General features: G+C 36.1%; 1 protein-coding gene across 6 annotated transcripts in view; it reads right to left on the bottom strand.

Moving 5' to 3' along the window:
* Window positions 1–584: 584 nt before the first annotated feature.
* Window positions 585–18,523, bottom strand: part of PCDH7 (protocadherin 7) — a 446,943-nt gene continuing 429,004 nt past the window's right edge. For 4 of the 6 annotated variants that reach the window (XM_043871507.1, XM_043871508.1, XM_043871509.1 and 1 more), the window contains one exon: window positions 585–4,872. In XM_043871507.1, the coding sequence (XP_043727442.1) occupies window positions 4,496–4,872 (377 nt within the window). In that variant the 3' untranslated portion in view covers window positions 585–4,495. The remainder of the gene's footprint in view (window positions 4,873–18,523) is intronic. The other 2 variants (XM_043871511.1, XM_043871514.1) reach the window with 1 other exon arrangement.

Genomic DNA, 18,523 nt, shown 5'->3' with positions numbered 1-18,523 from the left:
AGTGCAACAGTTTATAATAAGATATTAAATGATAGAAAAAATATAAAAAGTAGAGACAATTAACCTACAGAAAAATAAGTCAGGTAAAAATTCTATTGTTTGTGTCATGTCTTTCTATATCTCACATGATTAAAGGGTCTTTTTAAGTCTCTTTTTGTATACATCTTTACTGTAGATTAAAAAAAAAATTCCTTAACATAGATATATTTTGACGTAGAATTAAGTTTATCTGAAATGTGAAATTTCTCTAGACAACACCTGAAAAAAGTCAATTTTTACATTACTGATGAGAAATTCTTCCACTGTAGACATAAGGTTTCAAAGACATCTAGGTAACTGTCTCAGGAATTACTTTGATGAAACTTAAAAATCCAAGTTCTATTTTATTACAAGCCAAAGTAATAAACAGTTATGCCCAGTGCCCTCCAGATCAACAATTACTGCAGCATTATCTTCCTCACTCAATCTTAATTTAGCAGAAATCAAACCATTTAAAATCCAAGAGGTATATGCATCCATTCACTTCTCCTCCAATCAAAACCGAATGGACCTGTCAACAGAGAGGCAGACTTACAAGTGTGAAACCATTTGACCATGTTATATTTTAATTTGCAGAGACAAAAAAGACAAGCAATTTATTTACATAAAACTGTACAAAAGCAAATTAAATTATGTAAAGTATTTCATAAATAGTTGGACGAGTGTTTAATACATTTCGCCATGTTTAGCATAGTTGCGTGCATAGTGACCCATAAGAAACGATGATAAATTGTTCTCTGCTTCACTATCAACATCCAAGTAGCAGAACAAGAGTCAATGATCAACATTACAAACGGATCGTACCACACTGAATGCAAGTGCTTTAAAATGTAGGAAAAATTGTCTGAAAGTAAACCCTAGGTAGCTGAAAAAATGATGCCTTCCTCCAGATATTATATATACCTCTGCCAGATCACAACGAACAACTTGACAATATTCATCATCATCTTCACTGTTTTGTTTTGCTTTGTTTTTCCCCCTTAAGTACTCCTCTTATATTTACTGCTGATACAATATATCTAAAGCTGTTGAGGTCTTCAGATTTCTCATGTCTGTTTTAGGATAGCTGTTTGATTCTTGGCAGTTTCTTCTGGTCTCTCTGTTTTATTTTCCTATAAGACAGCTTCCTAGGGTAACCTTTCAGCCAGACATCTTCAGTACCATCTTAGTTTCTCTTCCCATAAAAATAGTGCCTCTTTTGTTTTCTGAAACACAGGCAGCAGGCCAGTCAGAAACCATAATGATATCTGGAGGTTCAGAATGAGCCTCAGAGGTTCGGATTTTAGACTGAAGCTAAAGATGTTTTAATACACATAAATTTATATAGTTACTCAATTTATAAATGTGTCCTAATGTATAATGCATGCAAAGTTCACTTGAGCTTCTTGGGTACAGAAAACAAATATGGTTTATATAGTGCACAACCAAAATGAAACAGCAGCTAAAAGAAAAATAACAACAAAAGAAGAATAGAAATGGGAAATCAGTATTTTACCTTGCAAAATGGACTGATTTCATCCCTGATAATCTCTTTCTGTATTACTATTACAATAAATGCATTAGCCTTCTAGACCAAATTAAGCAGCCCATATAAATTTTGTTTTATGAATGAATGATATTTAAGACTGGTCCACTATCTGAGTTTGTCAGAAGGCAAATTTTTAATATATTATTTATTATTTTCAGAAAATAAGCATGGATAAATATACAGGATCAAAAAAGTTGGGAATAGCCCATTTCCCCTCATTGTCCAAACCCAACAACCGTTTTTTTACCATAACAACAGGTATAAAAGGCACAGTTGCTTATTTTGCATTCACTCATTTATTATTTTTTTGTTTCTTTTTATAGATTTTTTTCAAAAGCACTCTATATATGGAGTGGCACCAGATTTAACCTATTCAAAATAAAAGTCATACAAACACAAAATAGATTTCTGTGTCATGCCAGCTCATTATAATAATAAACATGTTATGATAGCTAATTCTACTAGAATTACTGCGAATACTTACAGTACACTGAATTTTATTCTTTCACACCCATTTTAGTTCTAAAGAGGCTCACGAGTTAAATGATGATGACATGGCTATCTTGTATGTGGTGCAAATGTCATTGGGGAATGTGGATCCAATTAATCCAAAGGTCCCATATGACCCGTATTAGCTTTATAGACAACAAAAGGGTTTTAAGATAGAGTGAAATGAGCTATCTAATGTTTCAAGTGTATCATGAAAGAAAAAAATGCATTAAAAAAAGTCTGTTGCACACCTGTGTTATGCAATTGAATATTTCCTTTGTAACGTGCAAGAAAAAATATGTATACATTTCATAAGTATCTTTAGAAGTATTTTGTCTTAATAGGTACTTACAGATTATACAAGGCAGAACTGCTTTAATGCAGTTTCCTAACAAAGTACTAGAATTGCATCTTTCCATAATGTAAATAATAATCAACCATAAACATTTTCAATTATTGATATTTTAGTCCAATGATTTTTTTCTTCAATTACATATCTTCTTTCATCCTATTATACATAAACTAACATCAAAATGAAAATTCCATTTAATAAAGAGTGTAAGGAAATGACCCCAAAGAGTACCCCACCAAACAGAGAGGTGATTTTCAAAGATAAGCATTTTGATGACCTATAGTGAATTAGCAACCTGTATACCAGGCTGCTTCACTTTATAGTCTAAGAAATACTGCAAAGCATGAAACTACCCAGAGCTACATGTTTCTACAGTCTGCTAAAGAGCCATCAAGGCTATGCCTTAACTAGGTTACAAACATTCAGTAATAAGAATGTTTGCTCTCTTCACCTGTTATCCCCTAGCCTGTCCCTGGATTGTCACTTTTTCTGAATGCCCCAGCTTAGTTTCCCATTGTACTAAATTCTCCTCTGGAGAGGAAGTGACCCTAAAATCTGCATATTCTCTTTCTTTATATTACACTGAAAAAAAAAAAAAAAAGACTGCATATTTTTGAACTTTGAGATGTGTATACCATGAGACATGTCACTGCCCAGAACTCATTTCTTTCATGTTCAGTCTGGATTAGTTAAAGAGATATGTTAAACAATGCTCAAAATCACATTAGTGACAAAGTCAACTAGGGGTGTCACCTTGTTTCAAAGTTGTGAGTCTCGAGATAGTACTATATTGCACAGAATGCAAAATTAATGCACTTTTGTTACTTGGAAGTGTACACTGAACATGTAAAAAAATGCATTTGGTTATTTCAAATGGGGATGAGACCAGTAAGTACAAACTGATTCTCAAACGATCATAGTAAACTTAACTAAGACTGTTATGCCAATGTATCTTTCTCTTCCTACCTACCCATAAATATAATGTTAAAAAGTAGAATCTTCCCTGATAACATTTTAGAAACTAAACTTTAACCTCAATCAATTGCCTATTATAGTACCAAACATGTGTCTCACTGGTTTTTCAGTTTCTGAACTTTCAAAGAAAATTCATGCTTTCTGGGTACAGAGAAAATGTAAGATAAACTGGCTTTTGAGGGTTTCCTCTGTGTGCCTGGGTTCAGGGACTTCTGATGCTTAATGGATTTCCACATCAAGACCAAATCTACTCCATGATTTCCCTGATCTGCCTTATGATCTTTGGCCTTTTAATGATACAATTGTTCCTGTTAGTTGATAATAGTGGTGCCGTTCCAAAAACATATATAGTTTTTAAAAGTTATAACTAGTGTAATTCATGTGATCAAAGTAGCATGTATACTAAGAATATTCAGTAAATGTATGCTGACGTTGATGCTCCCGACTTGAGAAAAACAACCTACGCCAATTTGGGACTGATGTCTCTGACTGGGTATTGTTTATTTTTTCAGGCTTTGTTAGAATGTTAAAGCTGTGATCTTCCCCCAAACACTTCTTCTGGAGTTCCCCTCTATAAGCACTGTGCCATTAGAGGGACTCTATCATGTTTGAGGGATTGCCCTCCATGGTTATTCATCATATTCTGATCGTATATCTGAAATACATTTCACCTGATCTGCTTTTTCTGATCAACCGGATGACATTCGAACTGAATCAAAGTGACTAAAATCATGTTTCAGCTTAGGGATAATGAGAGTATGTGTGTTCTGCTAATCAGGCTTTTTACCATGAAAGAAACTTGCAACCATCTTTTTTTGTGTGTTTGTTTTTCTGGTTTTTGGAGTGGGGTGGGGAAGAGAGAAAGAGGGTTTGGGGAATCAGTGAGGGGGTTAGACATGCAAGTAACAAGGATGGTTTCTACATTGTACATTTCAATCAGGCTGAACAGTGTCGCTCACTAAAGGCCTGATCTGGAGGCAGAAGCGGCAGGCAAAGCTTTGTCTCTTTGGTAGCCCCCTCTTTTTGATCACAAGGTTTCATTTTGTAAGGTTTTTCACCCCTTATTCTCCTTCTCATACATGAAAAGAACTTTGCTGTTGCTTCTGTATAGCCTACAGGTAAACTTCTCTTCTAGTGAGAGTATTGACAGGAGATGGCTTGTATTCCCCCGTTTTTGTAAGGGGAATATCCTCAGTGTTGGCATCCTCATTTTTGCTGAAACTAGCCGCACTGAAGGTCTCATAGGATGAGGTCAACTTTTTGTTCAGGAGGTTTCTGTTGCGGTCGCCCATGATGGCGGCCTCACCATTAGCCAGCTTTTCCTGGCTTCCTCGTTCATCAACAGGCATGAAAGTGGAGAGTTTGGGCTGGCTCTTCTTCCTCTCTGGAGACGTGCGGACGGGCATCCAGCAGGAGTCTGAATGGCCGTACTCGTCACATTCGCGGGTACACTTCCCAGTCAGGGCTACATCTGGAAGAGGTCTTGAATCTGAAATTCAAGGAGAAGGAGCCTTTAAAGCAGGCCATCTCTCAACAGCCTTTTCCAACCTATATGAAACTGGGGTGGGGGGGGCAGTTATGTATAATATTATGTTACATATACATTCCCTTTACCATATCCCCTTTTTCAACACTCTGCAGTTCATTATTCCAAAGAACTGTTTTTATTTCATATCCATTAAAGATAAGGTTTTGCAAAAACTCCAAATATTATAGAAAGAGAGTAGAGGACAAACGGATAAATTTAAGTGTGTGTTGAACAGACAATAGGTATATGAGTTTGTTATAGAACAGGTACGTGTGCATGTTCTCACGTAGAAATAAAGCATGCAAGTATATATATACAGGAGTAAATTTTTCCATAGTCATAAGTTATTAAATCCAAAAATATAATTTTCTGTATTTACAAATTATCCCAGAAATCGTGTACTTTTGCCAATTGAATTGCTTTGCTTCCTGTTTATACATTATTCATAGAATGCAAATATGCAAAACCTTATATTTAAAATATATTATAAAACATCAGGGTGACTCAGAGGTAGAACCTAAATTGACAGCACATTGTGTGGTTAAAAAGTAAAAAAAAAAAAGAAAGTACCAGTGGGTTCAAGTGTGAGCATCCTAGCAGAATTAGCACTTACCCGACCGGAGCCCACACCCCACCCCATCTCCCATCTTGTTAATGACCTTGTTAATGACCTTGTTAATGTGCTGTAGGATAGTCCCTTGAGTGTTCACATAGAAATATACCTGTCAGTGCATTTGCTGAATGGAAATACTATGTGAAATGCAATGTACTGGGTAAACTGAATCAAACTCCTAAAATTTTGATGAAATGACACGTATTCCTAATTAAAGATTGTTGTCTAATACCATGGGGAATGTCTTCTATTTCTATAAAGCTGTACTATCATTGTATGTGTCTGTCTTTGGAGAATCGTTATATATTTTCTTACTATTACAAATATTTTTTAATGGATTTGTTTTTGTTTGAGAAAGAGAGTGAGAGAGAGAAAAACCTGCCTCACCTCAACAGATTCTACGAAAACAACCTCTAGGGTTTTATTTAATATATTTGATAGTTTCTTTTACTGCCAAACAAAAGAACATAATATGACTGTGCTCCAATGTATATCGTTTGGTATCATTTTATTACAAGGCTTGGGACTTAAAAGACTGACAAATTTTAACCTCTGTAAATATATTCACAACAGAGGAAATCCATGACATTTGCATATGCATCCTGGGTAGACTGGTTTAAAATAAAAGAAGGAGTAATTTAACTTATTCCCGATATATTTAAACCTACTGCTTTTGTCTCCATACATCAACTCCTGTAGTGTAAAATGGTATTCTCATTTAGTTATCATTTGTATTAGGTTATTTCAGAAGTTTCACACCATTGAAACTCCTAAATCAAGTCAGTCCAATATTGCATGTCATTTTTTTTCACTTTAGTAATGGGTGGCTAACTGAAATATTGATATTTGTGAGCTTAATGATTTTTGAACCATTGTGACCTGAGATTTTTATGCTATGTGCTCAGAGTTCAGCAAGAAAATGCCATTGTTCACAGGAAATCCAGAATTGCTTTTCTCTTTTCCAAAGGCAAAATGCAAAGATAATTATTTATTGCGGTTGCAAATGCTGCTCTTTGATTTTAAGTGGACAGATCCTGTTAATTTTATCATCAAAAGAAAAAGCACATTCCTATTTTTGTGTATGTGCTAAACTCCCTCTGTGTCTCTCAAACACAAATTTTAGATGCATTTAAAAAAAAAAAATCAAAGTATTGACAAATTTTATGAATGGTTTTTGTAATCTGGTTAGTTTAAATGAGCAAACTGAGTTATTGGAATATTTCCTGTCTTGGGATACTTTATTTGAAGCTGACCTAAGCGCTTTGAACAGGAAAAAAAAAAATCTTATAAAAATGCAAAGTGTGAGATCAGATCTACTTTTTACTCTAAACATTCCTTTTCTTCTTCACTGCCTTAATAAGTTCAAGTTTTTCCTTTTCTCTTATGAGAGCGCCTACCAAGGACACAAGACAGTAATCAGAAATTTAGCTACTGAAGTAGGAAAAGGTCTTTATAAATGTGTTTGTCATTCCCTGCAGGGATGATACAGAATTATCTCTAAACATCTCTGCGTTTACTTAAGTATGACAATTTACTTAGACCATGACTTACACAGGTCGCTGCTTTTGGGGATTAATTTGTGTTTCCAGTCTGAAATTCATAGCACCTTGTGTATCCTTTGTTGGAGATGTACTTAGAGATAGCTCACAAAAATACCCTAACACTCTAACACCTCTTTCTACCTGTTATCCTTAATTTGTGTACCTTGAACTCCCAGTAGCTCATAAAAATTATATTCATTTAAATTGACTCAATTTCCAGTCAACTAGAAATGAGATGCTCTTCAGTTCATTCCTATCAGTCTTTACTTCATAGTCCGGATTATTTCCTGCTAAGATTGATTTCCTCTTTTTGCTCTTAAGGAAGGGCAGCTTATCTTCTCTGCCATAAGCCACATGTGGGCTGCCACATCTCTATCCCAGAAGGATGACTTTTAATAAGGATCTCCTGTCACTTCCAAAGTCAAACACTTGATTGGGGACCACAGTGGAAGTTTGACAAGCCTAATTGGCTGAGACATGTTGCAGTGTTTGTCATCAAATTTAGAAAATAATCAAGAAAGGCTATAAGAGATTCATCACAAGCAATCAAAACTTCTAATCTTGATGACTCAAATCCTCAAAAGAAATGCCAATGATTAACAAATGCAATTTATATTACGATGCAATTTATTAAGGGAAGGCATGAGTAGAATAGTATTTTTTTCTGTATTTCCTTATTTTATTTTTGCAAGTAGATACTATATATAGTTTTAAAAGACAGGAGTTATATAGGGTCTTACAGAATTATTAAACACACTTTTTCTCCCTTTTCTTAAAAGATACACTCCTAAAATGTCTTCTTTTTGTGGGATTGTAGAGGCAGATCTTCCATAAATAGTAATCCTTCTTAGTCTTTCACTGAAGGAGGTGTTTTCTTATATCTAAGAACATTATTGCACACTTCAGTTTAGCACTCTTCCCTTTCATTTTGACCAGAGTGAAGACGGAAAATAGTTAATCATGACTCTTTTTACACGGTACTGAGTAAATTAATTAAAAAAGCAAAATATTCTGTATCAAAATATGGTATTCTCTATCAGCATTTTCCATAAGTAAGTGAGTTCCTCAGAGGTCCCCCCTTCACATGCACTTAATCATATTAAATCTTGAGATGACTGAAAGTCAAACTGGTATTCATTAGGTCTTGTTGCTTTAGCATTATTTGCAGTTTTCCACTTTCAGCTAGCAATGCTATTTACTAGAAACATTATATATAATAACTTTGGAAAGTTAAAATCTGTTCTTAGGCATAAAGTTAATTATCCCCTCAAAAGTAAAGAGTTTCCAGTTATCATAATATCAAACAATGTATAACACATAAAAAAATTCCCTGAACTTCTTCCTTCGTACTTATCACCTCAATCCAACAGCAAGCAGGATGGAAGTAGCGAGGGGTTCAGACGATGGGAGAGCTGAAGCCAAAGAGCAAGTGTTTTGACTTTCACTTTAGTGTTTCCCATAACACCATATTGTTCCTTCTTAAAATGTAACAGCAGAGTTATTTAGAGGTCAATTACTGCTACCCATAGCCATAAGAAAAAGTTACAGTCTCCTAAGAAAGAGGAAAAAAAAATCTAAGCAGACAGGAATGAGATGTCATGAAGACAAAAATTTAAAAAATACTTTAAAAATAATTCAACCTTTTTAACAACTGTACATTTCCTAATGTGAAGGAAATTAGAACTAATTTAAGAAATCAAGTTCTTTCTCTACCAAGAAATGTACTTCATCTTACTAGGCAGGACAGATGAGTGGGTGGTGAGAAGATACTGCTACACAATGACCTCAGCAAGAAGTGACAGATAATATGCAGCATCGTTAGAAATACAAAGGAAAGCCCAGATTTAAGGAGGCATTTAATGTTTCCAGAATCTGTCCTATGCAATTCAGAAACTTTTAGAGGAATCACTTTTACAGGAGAGCAGTGGTATTGTTAAGGCTTTTAACGACAGCTCTGTACCAGTGATGATTTGGATAGACTCAGTTATGCATTTTGCCAGAATCCTGATCAGCCACTCCTATTCCAGGTCCTTGTCTTGGGGCTGAACATATAAAGATATTTCCATTTCCTAAAAGAATTGTGAAAATGTTTCATTTAGTTTTTAAACATTTCCAATGAGTTTTTTCTTTGTTTTGTTTTAAGCTCAGATACCTAAAGCTATGTGCATCAATCACTTATTTGTTAAAAATACAAATCACTTAATTCTCTGATCGCATGAAATAAAGGGATTCTTAACAGACATGTAGACGTCTCAGACAGTCACACCCTTCCCATGCACTTAGCCCATTCTTAACATTACTTGACAAAATTTTGCAAATAAAAGACTGTGCTATTCTCGTCTTTGGGGGAGATAAAAAGCACACACAGGCACATTTTCCTTGTGCCTTTTTAAATAATTTATTTTTCTGTTCTTTGGCTTGACTTCCTGTTATCTGAAGACTTCCTTTTCTAGAAATATACCTGATTCTGGTGGAATTTGATGGACAAGGCACAGGTTTTACAAAAAAATTAACAGCAAAAAAGGCAGATAAATTTTGTTGATTTTCCAACTAATATTTTAATATTAACTTTATTTTCTTTAATTCAAATGAAAGTATCATTTTTATTCCAGTGATTCAGTAGAGTACTTTATTTTAAAATAGCTGTCAGAACATGATTTATTCTTGCCTTATATAATAGATCTGCAAACAAATAACTACATAAACCTTTTATTGGAACATTATTATTATAGTCAGTGAAGTTTAGGAATGAGGTTATGAGATCAAAAAAGTGCATACTGAGTTAGATTTGTCTTTTTATATAAATGATCTAAAGATCAGGGTTTCCTCTAGTGGCGTTAGTGGTAAAGAACCTATCTGCCAGGGCAGGGGACATAAGAGATAAGGGTGCTATCCTTGGGTCAGGAAGACTCCCCTGGAGGAAGGCATGGCAACCCACTCCAGTATTCTTGCCTGGAGAATCTCATGGATGTAAGAGTCTGGTGCGCTACAGTCCACAGGGTCACAAATAGTCAGCCATGACTGAAGCAACTTAGCATGTACACTCAACTAAAGATCCTTGCCTTTTGTCTGTTTGGGGAATTTAGGAAGGTTAGAAAAGTGAGCACATTAAGAGATTATGGAGAAGGGAGAAATCATTGCCTCGGACAAGCAGTAGATGATCTTCTGAATATTCCAGAAGTTTCTGTAAGAAGGGGAAATTTGTAGCTATGCAAGCGTCTCCCAGATCTACTACTAGGTGGTTATAATTTTCTACACTGTGTTCTAATTCATCATGAAATCACTTGATTCTACTGAATTATAAGAAGAGATAAGTGTCATCTATCCAACCAGCCCTTACTGCAGTCTCGTCTATACCTTTCCTGAGTGCTTGCTTCAAGGGACAATGGGACTCGTGGAACAAACGGGAGGCTGTTTTGAGTGTCATTCTGGGTCCATCATGTGTAAGCTGTGTGACTTTGGATATAATTTCTCTGAGCCTCAAGTTCCTCATTTGTGAAGTAATAATACCTATTCTGCCATTTTTATGGGGATAAACGAGTAATGTATATAAAGTTTATAGCATAGTGTCTGATGCTGTATATATTTTAGGTATATAGTATGTCACAGCCCCTGGAGAGATGTAAAAACATATATATATATATATTTTTTCTCTCTGCAGTCTTCCCTGAATGAAATGGGTGTTGAGGGAATAGGCACCACAACCAGGATCCCTGAATTCATATCCTAACTTTGTCACTTAGTCCATATGTAACTTTAAACAAGTTACTTGATTCATGTAAATTTCCTAATCTTTATAAAAGACATAAGAATGAATTAACTTCTCAGGATAATTATGAAGATTAAATGTATTAACACAGGTAAAGTTGATAGTAAGAATTCTTGACACACAATGGGCCCTCAATAAATATTAGATATTTCAAGTGTACAATCCCTTATCCACAATTCAGTTCTCAAAATAGCTTCAAAAACCAAAAGTTTTTTTCCCTATATATTTACAATAAACCTGGCTTTTAATACAATATTATGTTTCATCTTTATTTATCTCACATAGTGTGAATATATGTTTTGAAGGAGAAATAGTGTTTAATTAAAGGCTCTATCTCAGACTCTTAGATCTTCAAAATAATAGGAAAGTGAAAGTTCACTCAGTCATATACAACTTTTTGTGACCTCATGGATTATAGCCTGCCAGGCTCCTCTGTCCATGGAATTCTCCAGGCAAGAGTACTGGAGTGGGTTGCCATGCCCTCCTCCGGGGGATCTTCCCAACCTAGGGATTGAACCAGGGTCTCCTGCATTGCAGGTGGATTCTTTACCAGCTGTGTTACCAGGGAAGCCCCCCAAATAATATAGATGCATGACATTACCTTTTCTGGTATATAAACAATTCTTATTTTAAAAATATGTTTGTTCTCAAGGGTTTCAGGTAACTTACTGTGGATCTAGCAGCAATCATCAGTCAAAAGGACATGTATTTCGAATTATGTTTTTCAGTAGCACTCATGGACTTATGCTGACAGAGTCTCCAGAGCTACCACCCACTGAGGAAAGTACAGTGGTCATGGGTTACTCCATATCAGATATTCCCCTTAACACTTCTTTATTAAGATTTGGCCAGAGAAGATTTATTCAGGGTATGTCATAGTTGCTCAAAACTGAACAGCAAATTCTGTTAGTTGCAGTTATCTTTACAACATAAACAGATCAACCCCACGATTCCTCATTTTCATTTGAAAGAGACTTGCCCCTGAGATACTGGGTTGCTATTTTGCTTTGCCTGCACAGACCACAACATAAAAAAGAGAGAGTGAGTTTCATTTTAACATGTTAAAAATTAGTAATAAGCTAACCTCAGACTAAGAGTTTGAAAATCTAGAAAAGAGAATAAAAAGCAGGGAAAATACCTCACCTTCAATGCACCCTTCAGATATCAAAATTTATGAAACAAAAGCATTCAAGTTTTATGGATTTTATGACGTATGTATATGCTTGCTTTAAGTCACAAAATGAGGCCAGAAATTCCTCTCATCTTCCTATACACAGCCCTTTGGAGTGTGCTATCACTTCTGTCAAGATTCTGTTTCTGCAGCCCTTGAAGCTGGACTAGCTTTGACAACTAGAAAGACACTGCACAATTTTCAGGATAGGTCTCAAGAGTCCTCACTGCTTCTGCTTTTGACCTTGAAAGACTGCCATCTCCATCCTGACAAAAAGCATGATCTAGCCTTTTTGAAGATAAAAGACATTTTGAGAGAGAGAGAGAGACCCAGTTATTTCAGTTGGTCCAGCAGAGCCTACCCTCAGCCAGCCCCCCAGATGATGGCAGCCCCATGAGTGATCCAGACAAAACTTGCAGAAGAATCAATAGTCAAACCACAGAAACATGGAAAGCAATCACTTTTTGTTGTTTGAAGCTCCTAAGTTATGTTTGTTTTTGATTGTTTAGAGGGTGAGGAGAATTCCTTGATGTGTCAACAGATCTCTGAGGTCATGATCATGGATATATTGTATTATCTGTGATTAAAAAAAAAACAGCCTGACATATAGAAATAATACATTCTACTTTTATGTCTTCTGATCATGGGCAACAAACTGAGCAAACAAACTTATAGAAAGAATAAACATTTTCAAGGATGTAAGCACATTTAATTTGAAGTTCAAGTAGAGGGCTCCCATAGAAATCTGGAAATTTTGATCCTGTGATTATAGGATTTTACTAGATTTTTCACCTAAGAGTGCTCTAGTTCCGGCTGGCATGCTAAGACAATATTAAAATGTTTAAACATGTTTGGAAGCATCAGCAACTTTTCTCTGGACCTTAGGCTAAACTCAGTTAAATAGCAATTGAATGTATCTCAAGAAGCATTTACTGCCCTGAGGCTTAGACCAATGTCATTCTGAATGTGGTATTATCATATACAGTGGAGACTGCAGGCCAGATTTCAAGCAGTCCTGCTGAATCAACTCAAATATGATTCTGCTGGTTGGCACATGAAAACTGCACTGCAGCAGAAAAATGCATGGTGACTGCTGGAGAGTGATCTATTTACGCACTTCAAAGATGGGGCTTCACTTTGATTTCACTCTTCACGAATGCAAAATTTGAGGTGAGGTAGTGGAGGTTAAGCGAATATTAAGGGAAGAGAGTGAAAGGAAAGGAATTGCTGGAAAATGAGGAGATGCTCTAATATTGATCAGAAGAGTTTATAAAACCCCAAAAAAGATTGAGGATATTTATTAAACAAGTTGACAATTGATTATCCCACTGAAAATAGATGGAATTCTGGTCATTCAGGCCATTCATGTTTGCTTTTCCACTGCAACAATAAAAGTTTTCATGATTTTTTTTTTCTAGTCTCTTGGGTTTCTTTAAGTTACAAATTACTTGCTTTGGGTGTCAAAGACTAGTAATCTAATGAAAAGTAGAAGCACTGCCTCCCTCCATAAACTCAGATATATGTCCATAAAATTTGCATAAAAATTTGAGTGGAGTTCAAGATGCCAGTTAGGGCTGCAGCATGTTTATGGATGGAATTTTTACATTTATACTTTTTTCCTTTGAGTTTAAATCAATGATTAAGAAATATTTAACAAATCACAATCTATCCTTGAAATTTAGAAATTTACATGTGGAAAATAAATTGGCCTTCAGTGACAGAAAGATTTAAAACAAACAAATAAAAACAAACAAATTCTGCAACACAGAAGTGAGGAAAACAATTTAGATTTGGTTATGTTAATATTGCAGGTAAGTCATTTAAATGCCTCTATCTAAAAACCCCCAATAATTTATAAAGCTTTGTGTTGATAGCAGATTAATAGTTGCGGGTAGATTTTACTGGTTGCTGATCAACTTGATGTGTATTTCCTAGAACCTACATCCAATTGCACGAGTGTCTTGAATCGTGAGCAGCAGGATCTTCACTCACCATGAGAAGGGAGATGAATTAATGAATCCTTGACATGAAAGAATTATATACAAAACAATAATGATCCAGATGAGTTGTTTAATTAATAAAACATGTTAGCCACTGCACATTAGTTTTATGGTAAAGTGAAAAGTGGGTACTTCTAAAAGAATTGAAAGTATCTATTTAGAATCACTTTCCTATAATGACCTTAAATCTTTAATGTCTTCAATATTGATTGTAAAATTGTAAAATATATATCCTACAATAAATGTTAACTTTTGGAATGGATATTTATTCTAAAAATAATATATAAAGTTTCTATTAACTGTAAGAATATTATATTTAAATGGTAGTCTTAAAGGCAGTGCCCATTTTATCTTTGCTTCTACATATAACATATGATATCAATATTTCATTTTTTACAGCTGAGTAATATTCCATTGTATATATGCAGCAAAAGTCACAATACCTTTTCATTTTCTCCTTCAGTGTAGTGATCCTGTGAAACTATACAATTATTGTTATGATATGACCATTTTAAAAATACATTCTCAAGTTATTTGCATGGAATTACCTATTGAAATGTATCATAATCATACAATGGCTTATCTATTGAAAACACTCCTGTAACAAGAAGTTGAGTAGTAACAGAATTCCATTAGTTATTGTCATTGAGGAGAAAGACAAAGAGTTCCTCCTTTGTGTTCTTTATGAGGACGGTTTCACAAAAGTCTTGAGTTCTGGAATACTTTTGAGAGGTGAGATCCTGAAGGCTTTTAATAGGAGCTGAAACACCATTTGTGAGGAGAGTTTTAAACTTTTGGAATGCTGGCTCCTTACTCTCATCAATAAGTTTATCAGTTAAAACTAAAATTGGCCATCACAGTTAGGACCAAAAGAGTGTTGAAGAGCTTGGGAGCTTAGAGCAGGTAAATCAAAGAAAAAAGAAGGAAATGATTTCTGATTACTAGCAAACAGGACTCAGTGAGCAGCTCAAATGGGGGAAATCAATGAAGCAACACTGGATCAGTTTGCTTCATTGATTTTTGCTGCTCATTGAAATGTTTTCCTTTATTTACTTCCGATTTCTTCAGAGAGTGGTGAAGCCTCATTGCTGATCCTCCCTTGGAGCCTGTGATGGGAGGATGAGCAAGCTTTGGAGATCCTCTCATGCTTGCATTATACCTTTTCATGCCGCATGAATTCAGAAGCACTTCTAACGCCCCCTGGTATGCTGCAAATGCCATCCTTCGCCCACAACCTTACTATGGTAGGCAGAAAGATGGTTCCCTCCCAAAATATCTACATCCTAGTCCCCAGAATCTGTGAGCCTGTTAGATGACAGGACAAAGGAGAATTAAGGTGGCAAGGGGTATTAAGTTTCCTAATAAACTGTCCTTAAAATAGGGATTTTATAAGGTGGCAGGTTATAAAACAAATGATGTGAGCACACACTACTAATTGAAAAAGATAAGGAAACAGGCTGTCTCCTCCAGCTTCCAGAAAGGGAGGCAGCACTGCAGAGACTTTGATTTTAGCCCCCAGAGACCCAGGTCAGACTTCTCAGGTACAGAACTGTAAGAAGATACATTTTTGTTGTTTCAAAGCACTATGTTTTTAGTAATTTGTTAACTTGCAATAGGCAACAGATATATACTCCCACCACTTCTCAGAGAGGAAGATCAGGGGACGATCAGGGTAGACTTGAAGCATTTGGTCCTTTCTACCCATATTTATCCATTAGAGGGAATGGAGTAGAAAAACTTTGATTTTTGAGTTATATTTACTCTGTTCAGGATTTTTTTATACTTTTAAAAATTTTTCTATACTTTAGTATCTAATTGTCCAAATTATTTGTATCTGACCAATCAATAAAGTTCAACAAAGTACTAACAGCTCACCTTTCTGAGTGATACCATGTTCTTCCTAGTTCCTCAGTGAGAGCTGTCTCGGGAATTATTAAGGCTTTCTCTCTCTGGGTAGTGTGATTCCCCAGAAGAGAAAAGAAAAAGAACTTGACAGAACATACAGGAAGGAGAACCAGGTACCAGAGCACAATCTTAATGAGGTCTCTGTCAAATTATTATGATGCTTTTGTGATTTCCTGATATTTATTCCTTGTGTCATATTTGTCTCTTTGTTAAGCCTGTTCCCTCTTAGTAATTAGTAGGAGAGCTTCTAATAAAAAAAAAAGGAACTTTATGATTATTTTAAGAACAGTAAGTAGAATAACTCTCTCCCTAGTTTAAAACTCTCTTCTAAAAATTTCAGTATAAGTTTCAAACTTTGTATTTCTACATAGAAATTCCTTCAAGATCTGAATCCTGCCTACTCTTGACCCTGATCTCTTTCTAGTCTTACATGTTCCATTTTACCACTTCAACAGACCTACTGTAGCTGTCATTTCTAGAAAGTCCCTTGCTGTTTCATGCCTTCATGGCTCTGATGTGCTGCTTCTTCTGCTATTCCTTGGCTTGTCATCTGTCTCCCACAAATCCTTCAAAACCTAGCTTCAACATGTCAACTTGGAGATTTCGCCTAACCAGGCTGTCTAACTCTGACTTCTCTTTACGTCTCTAGTCCTCATCATGTGTCTCTCCCTTGGAGTTGTTCAGTCTCTAAGTTGTGTCCAACTCTTTTGTGACCTCACGGCCTGTAGCCCGTCAGGTTCCTCTCTCTGTGTCCATGGGATTTCCCAGGCAAAAATACTGGAGTGGGTTGTTGTTTCCTTTTCCATATCCCCTTTTCCAGGGGACCTTCCCAACCCAGGAATCAAAACCAAGACTTCTGCATTGGCAGACAGATTCTCTACCGCTGAGCCTCCAGGGAAGCCCGTCTCTCTCTACCACAGCATTTAATATATTGCACTGAAATCTGCTACCCATTCATGTGACTTTTTCTGTAAAAGGATACTCCCCGTGGCTTGAATTCACTTCACAAGTTACTAAACTGTGTACTTGGGATGCTAGCACCAAGCTGGTAATATAATCAATATGTGCTTTTTGAATGATGGATGAAAAATGTGGTGAGGAAACAGATTGCATGTTGTCTCTGATGATTCTGTCTAACTCCACAATGGCCACGGGTAAAAAGAGGTAAAAGGAGGATAAGGACATATGCCAATCACAAACACAATGCAATTGGCCAAGCACAGAAGGTGAAGTAGATTCTATTTGTTTGTTCACTATATACAGATCTGAATAAACTTCTCTACCCTTAGATGGGGAAACAGTGGAAACAGCATCAGACTTTATTTTTAGGGGCTCCAAAATCACTGCAGGTGGTGACCTCAGCCATGAAATTAAAAGATGCTTACTCCTTGGAAGGAAAGTTATAGCCAATCTAGACAGCATATCAAAAAGCAGAGACATTACTTTGCCAACAAATGTCCATCTAGTCAAGGCTATGGTTTTTCCAGTGGTCATGTATGGATGTGAGAGTTGGACTGTGAAGAAAGCTGAGCACCAAAGAATTGATGCTTTTGAACTGTGGTGTTGGAGAAGACTCTTGAGAGTCCCTTGGACTGCAAGGAGATCCAACCAGTCCATCCTAAATGAGATCAGTCCTGGGTGTTCATGGGAAGGACTGACGCTGAAGCTGAAACTCCAATACTTTGGCCACCTGATGCAAAGAGCTGTCTCATTGGAAAAGACCCTGATGCTGGGAGGGATTGGGGGCAGGACGAGAAGGGGATGACAGAGGATGAGATGGCTGGATGGCATCACCGACTTGAAGGACATGAATCTGAGTAAACTCCGGGAGTTGGTGATGGACAGGGAAGCCTGGCGTGCTGTGGTTCATGGGGTCGCAAAGAGTCGGACACGACTGAGTGACCGAACCGAACTGAACCCGCCCACTCTCCTTACCCCCTTTCAGAACCTGTCCTATAATTTCTCTAGCTGAGATTTATTTTCCAGTAGAACAGTGCAATTGATTGAAATAGCCCATGGATATATTTTAGAGAACAAAATGCAGTCCTCAGCCTGGGGCAGGCTAGTGGGATCACTAGAAGCAGTAGTGGGTGCAAAGTAAAGTCTAATGAGAAAAGCTTATACTTAGTAGTCACAAGATTACACATATGAACTAATTTGTTAAGCTTCTTTGCTCACAAGTGGTAGCTATTTTATAGTTACTTTAATGTTTTCAGGACCTCTAGTTGGCAGTTCTATGAATCTTTCAATAATAAACTTGGGAAATGAAATTTATTTCTGGCTTATACACAGCTTGTATCATAGAAGACAAATTTCAAAGCATGAAGGAAAGGTATTCTATGTGATGGAAAATGAAAAGAAGAAAGCTCTCTTCTCTCATTCTTGTAATGTGGGTGTATTTTAATAGGAACTATTGTAGGCAATGTGCCAACCTATTTCAGTTCAACAAATTTTATTTGCCTTTTCATAGCGACTTTATGGGTACATGTTAAGTGAGTAGGATCATGGGCAGTTTAGATCAGTACTTTTCAAACAGAGAACCAAGATCACCTGGTTGGTGGCTGAAGCTATTTATAAGGTTATAACTGGCTCATACTATGTTCACATTATTTT

The sequence above is a fragment of the Cervus elaphus genome, chromosome 17 (assembly GCF_910594005.1).
Source record: "Cervus elaphus chromosome 17, mCerEla1.1, whole genome shotgun sequence".
Classification (NCBI taxonomy): Eukaryota; Metazoa; Chordata; class Mammalia; order Artiodactyla; family Cervidae; genus Cervus; species Cervus elaphus.
This window is presented reverse-complemented; position numbering and strand designations above follow the sequence as displayed.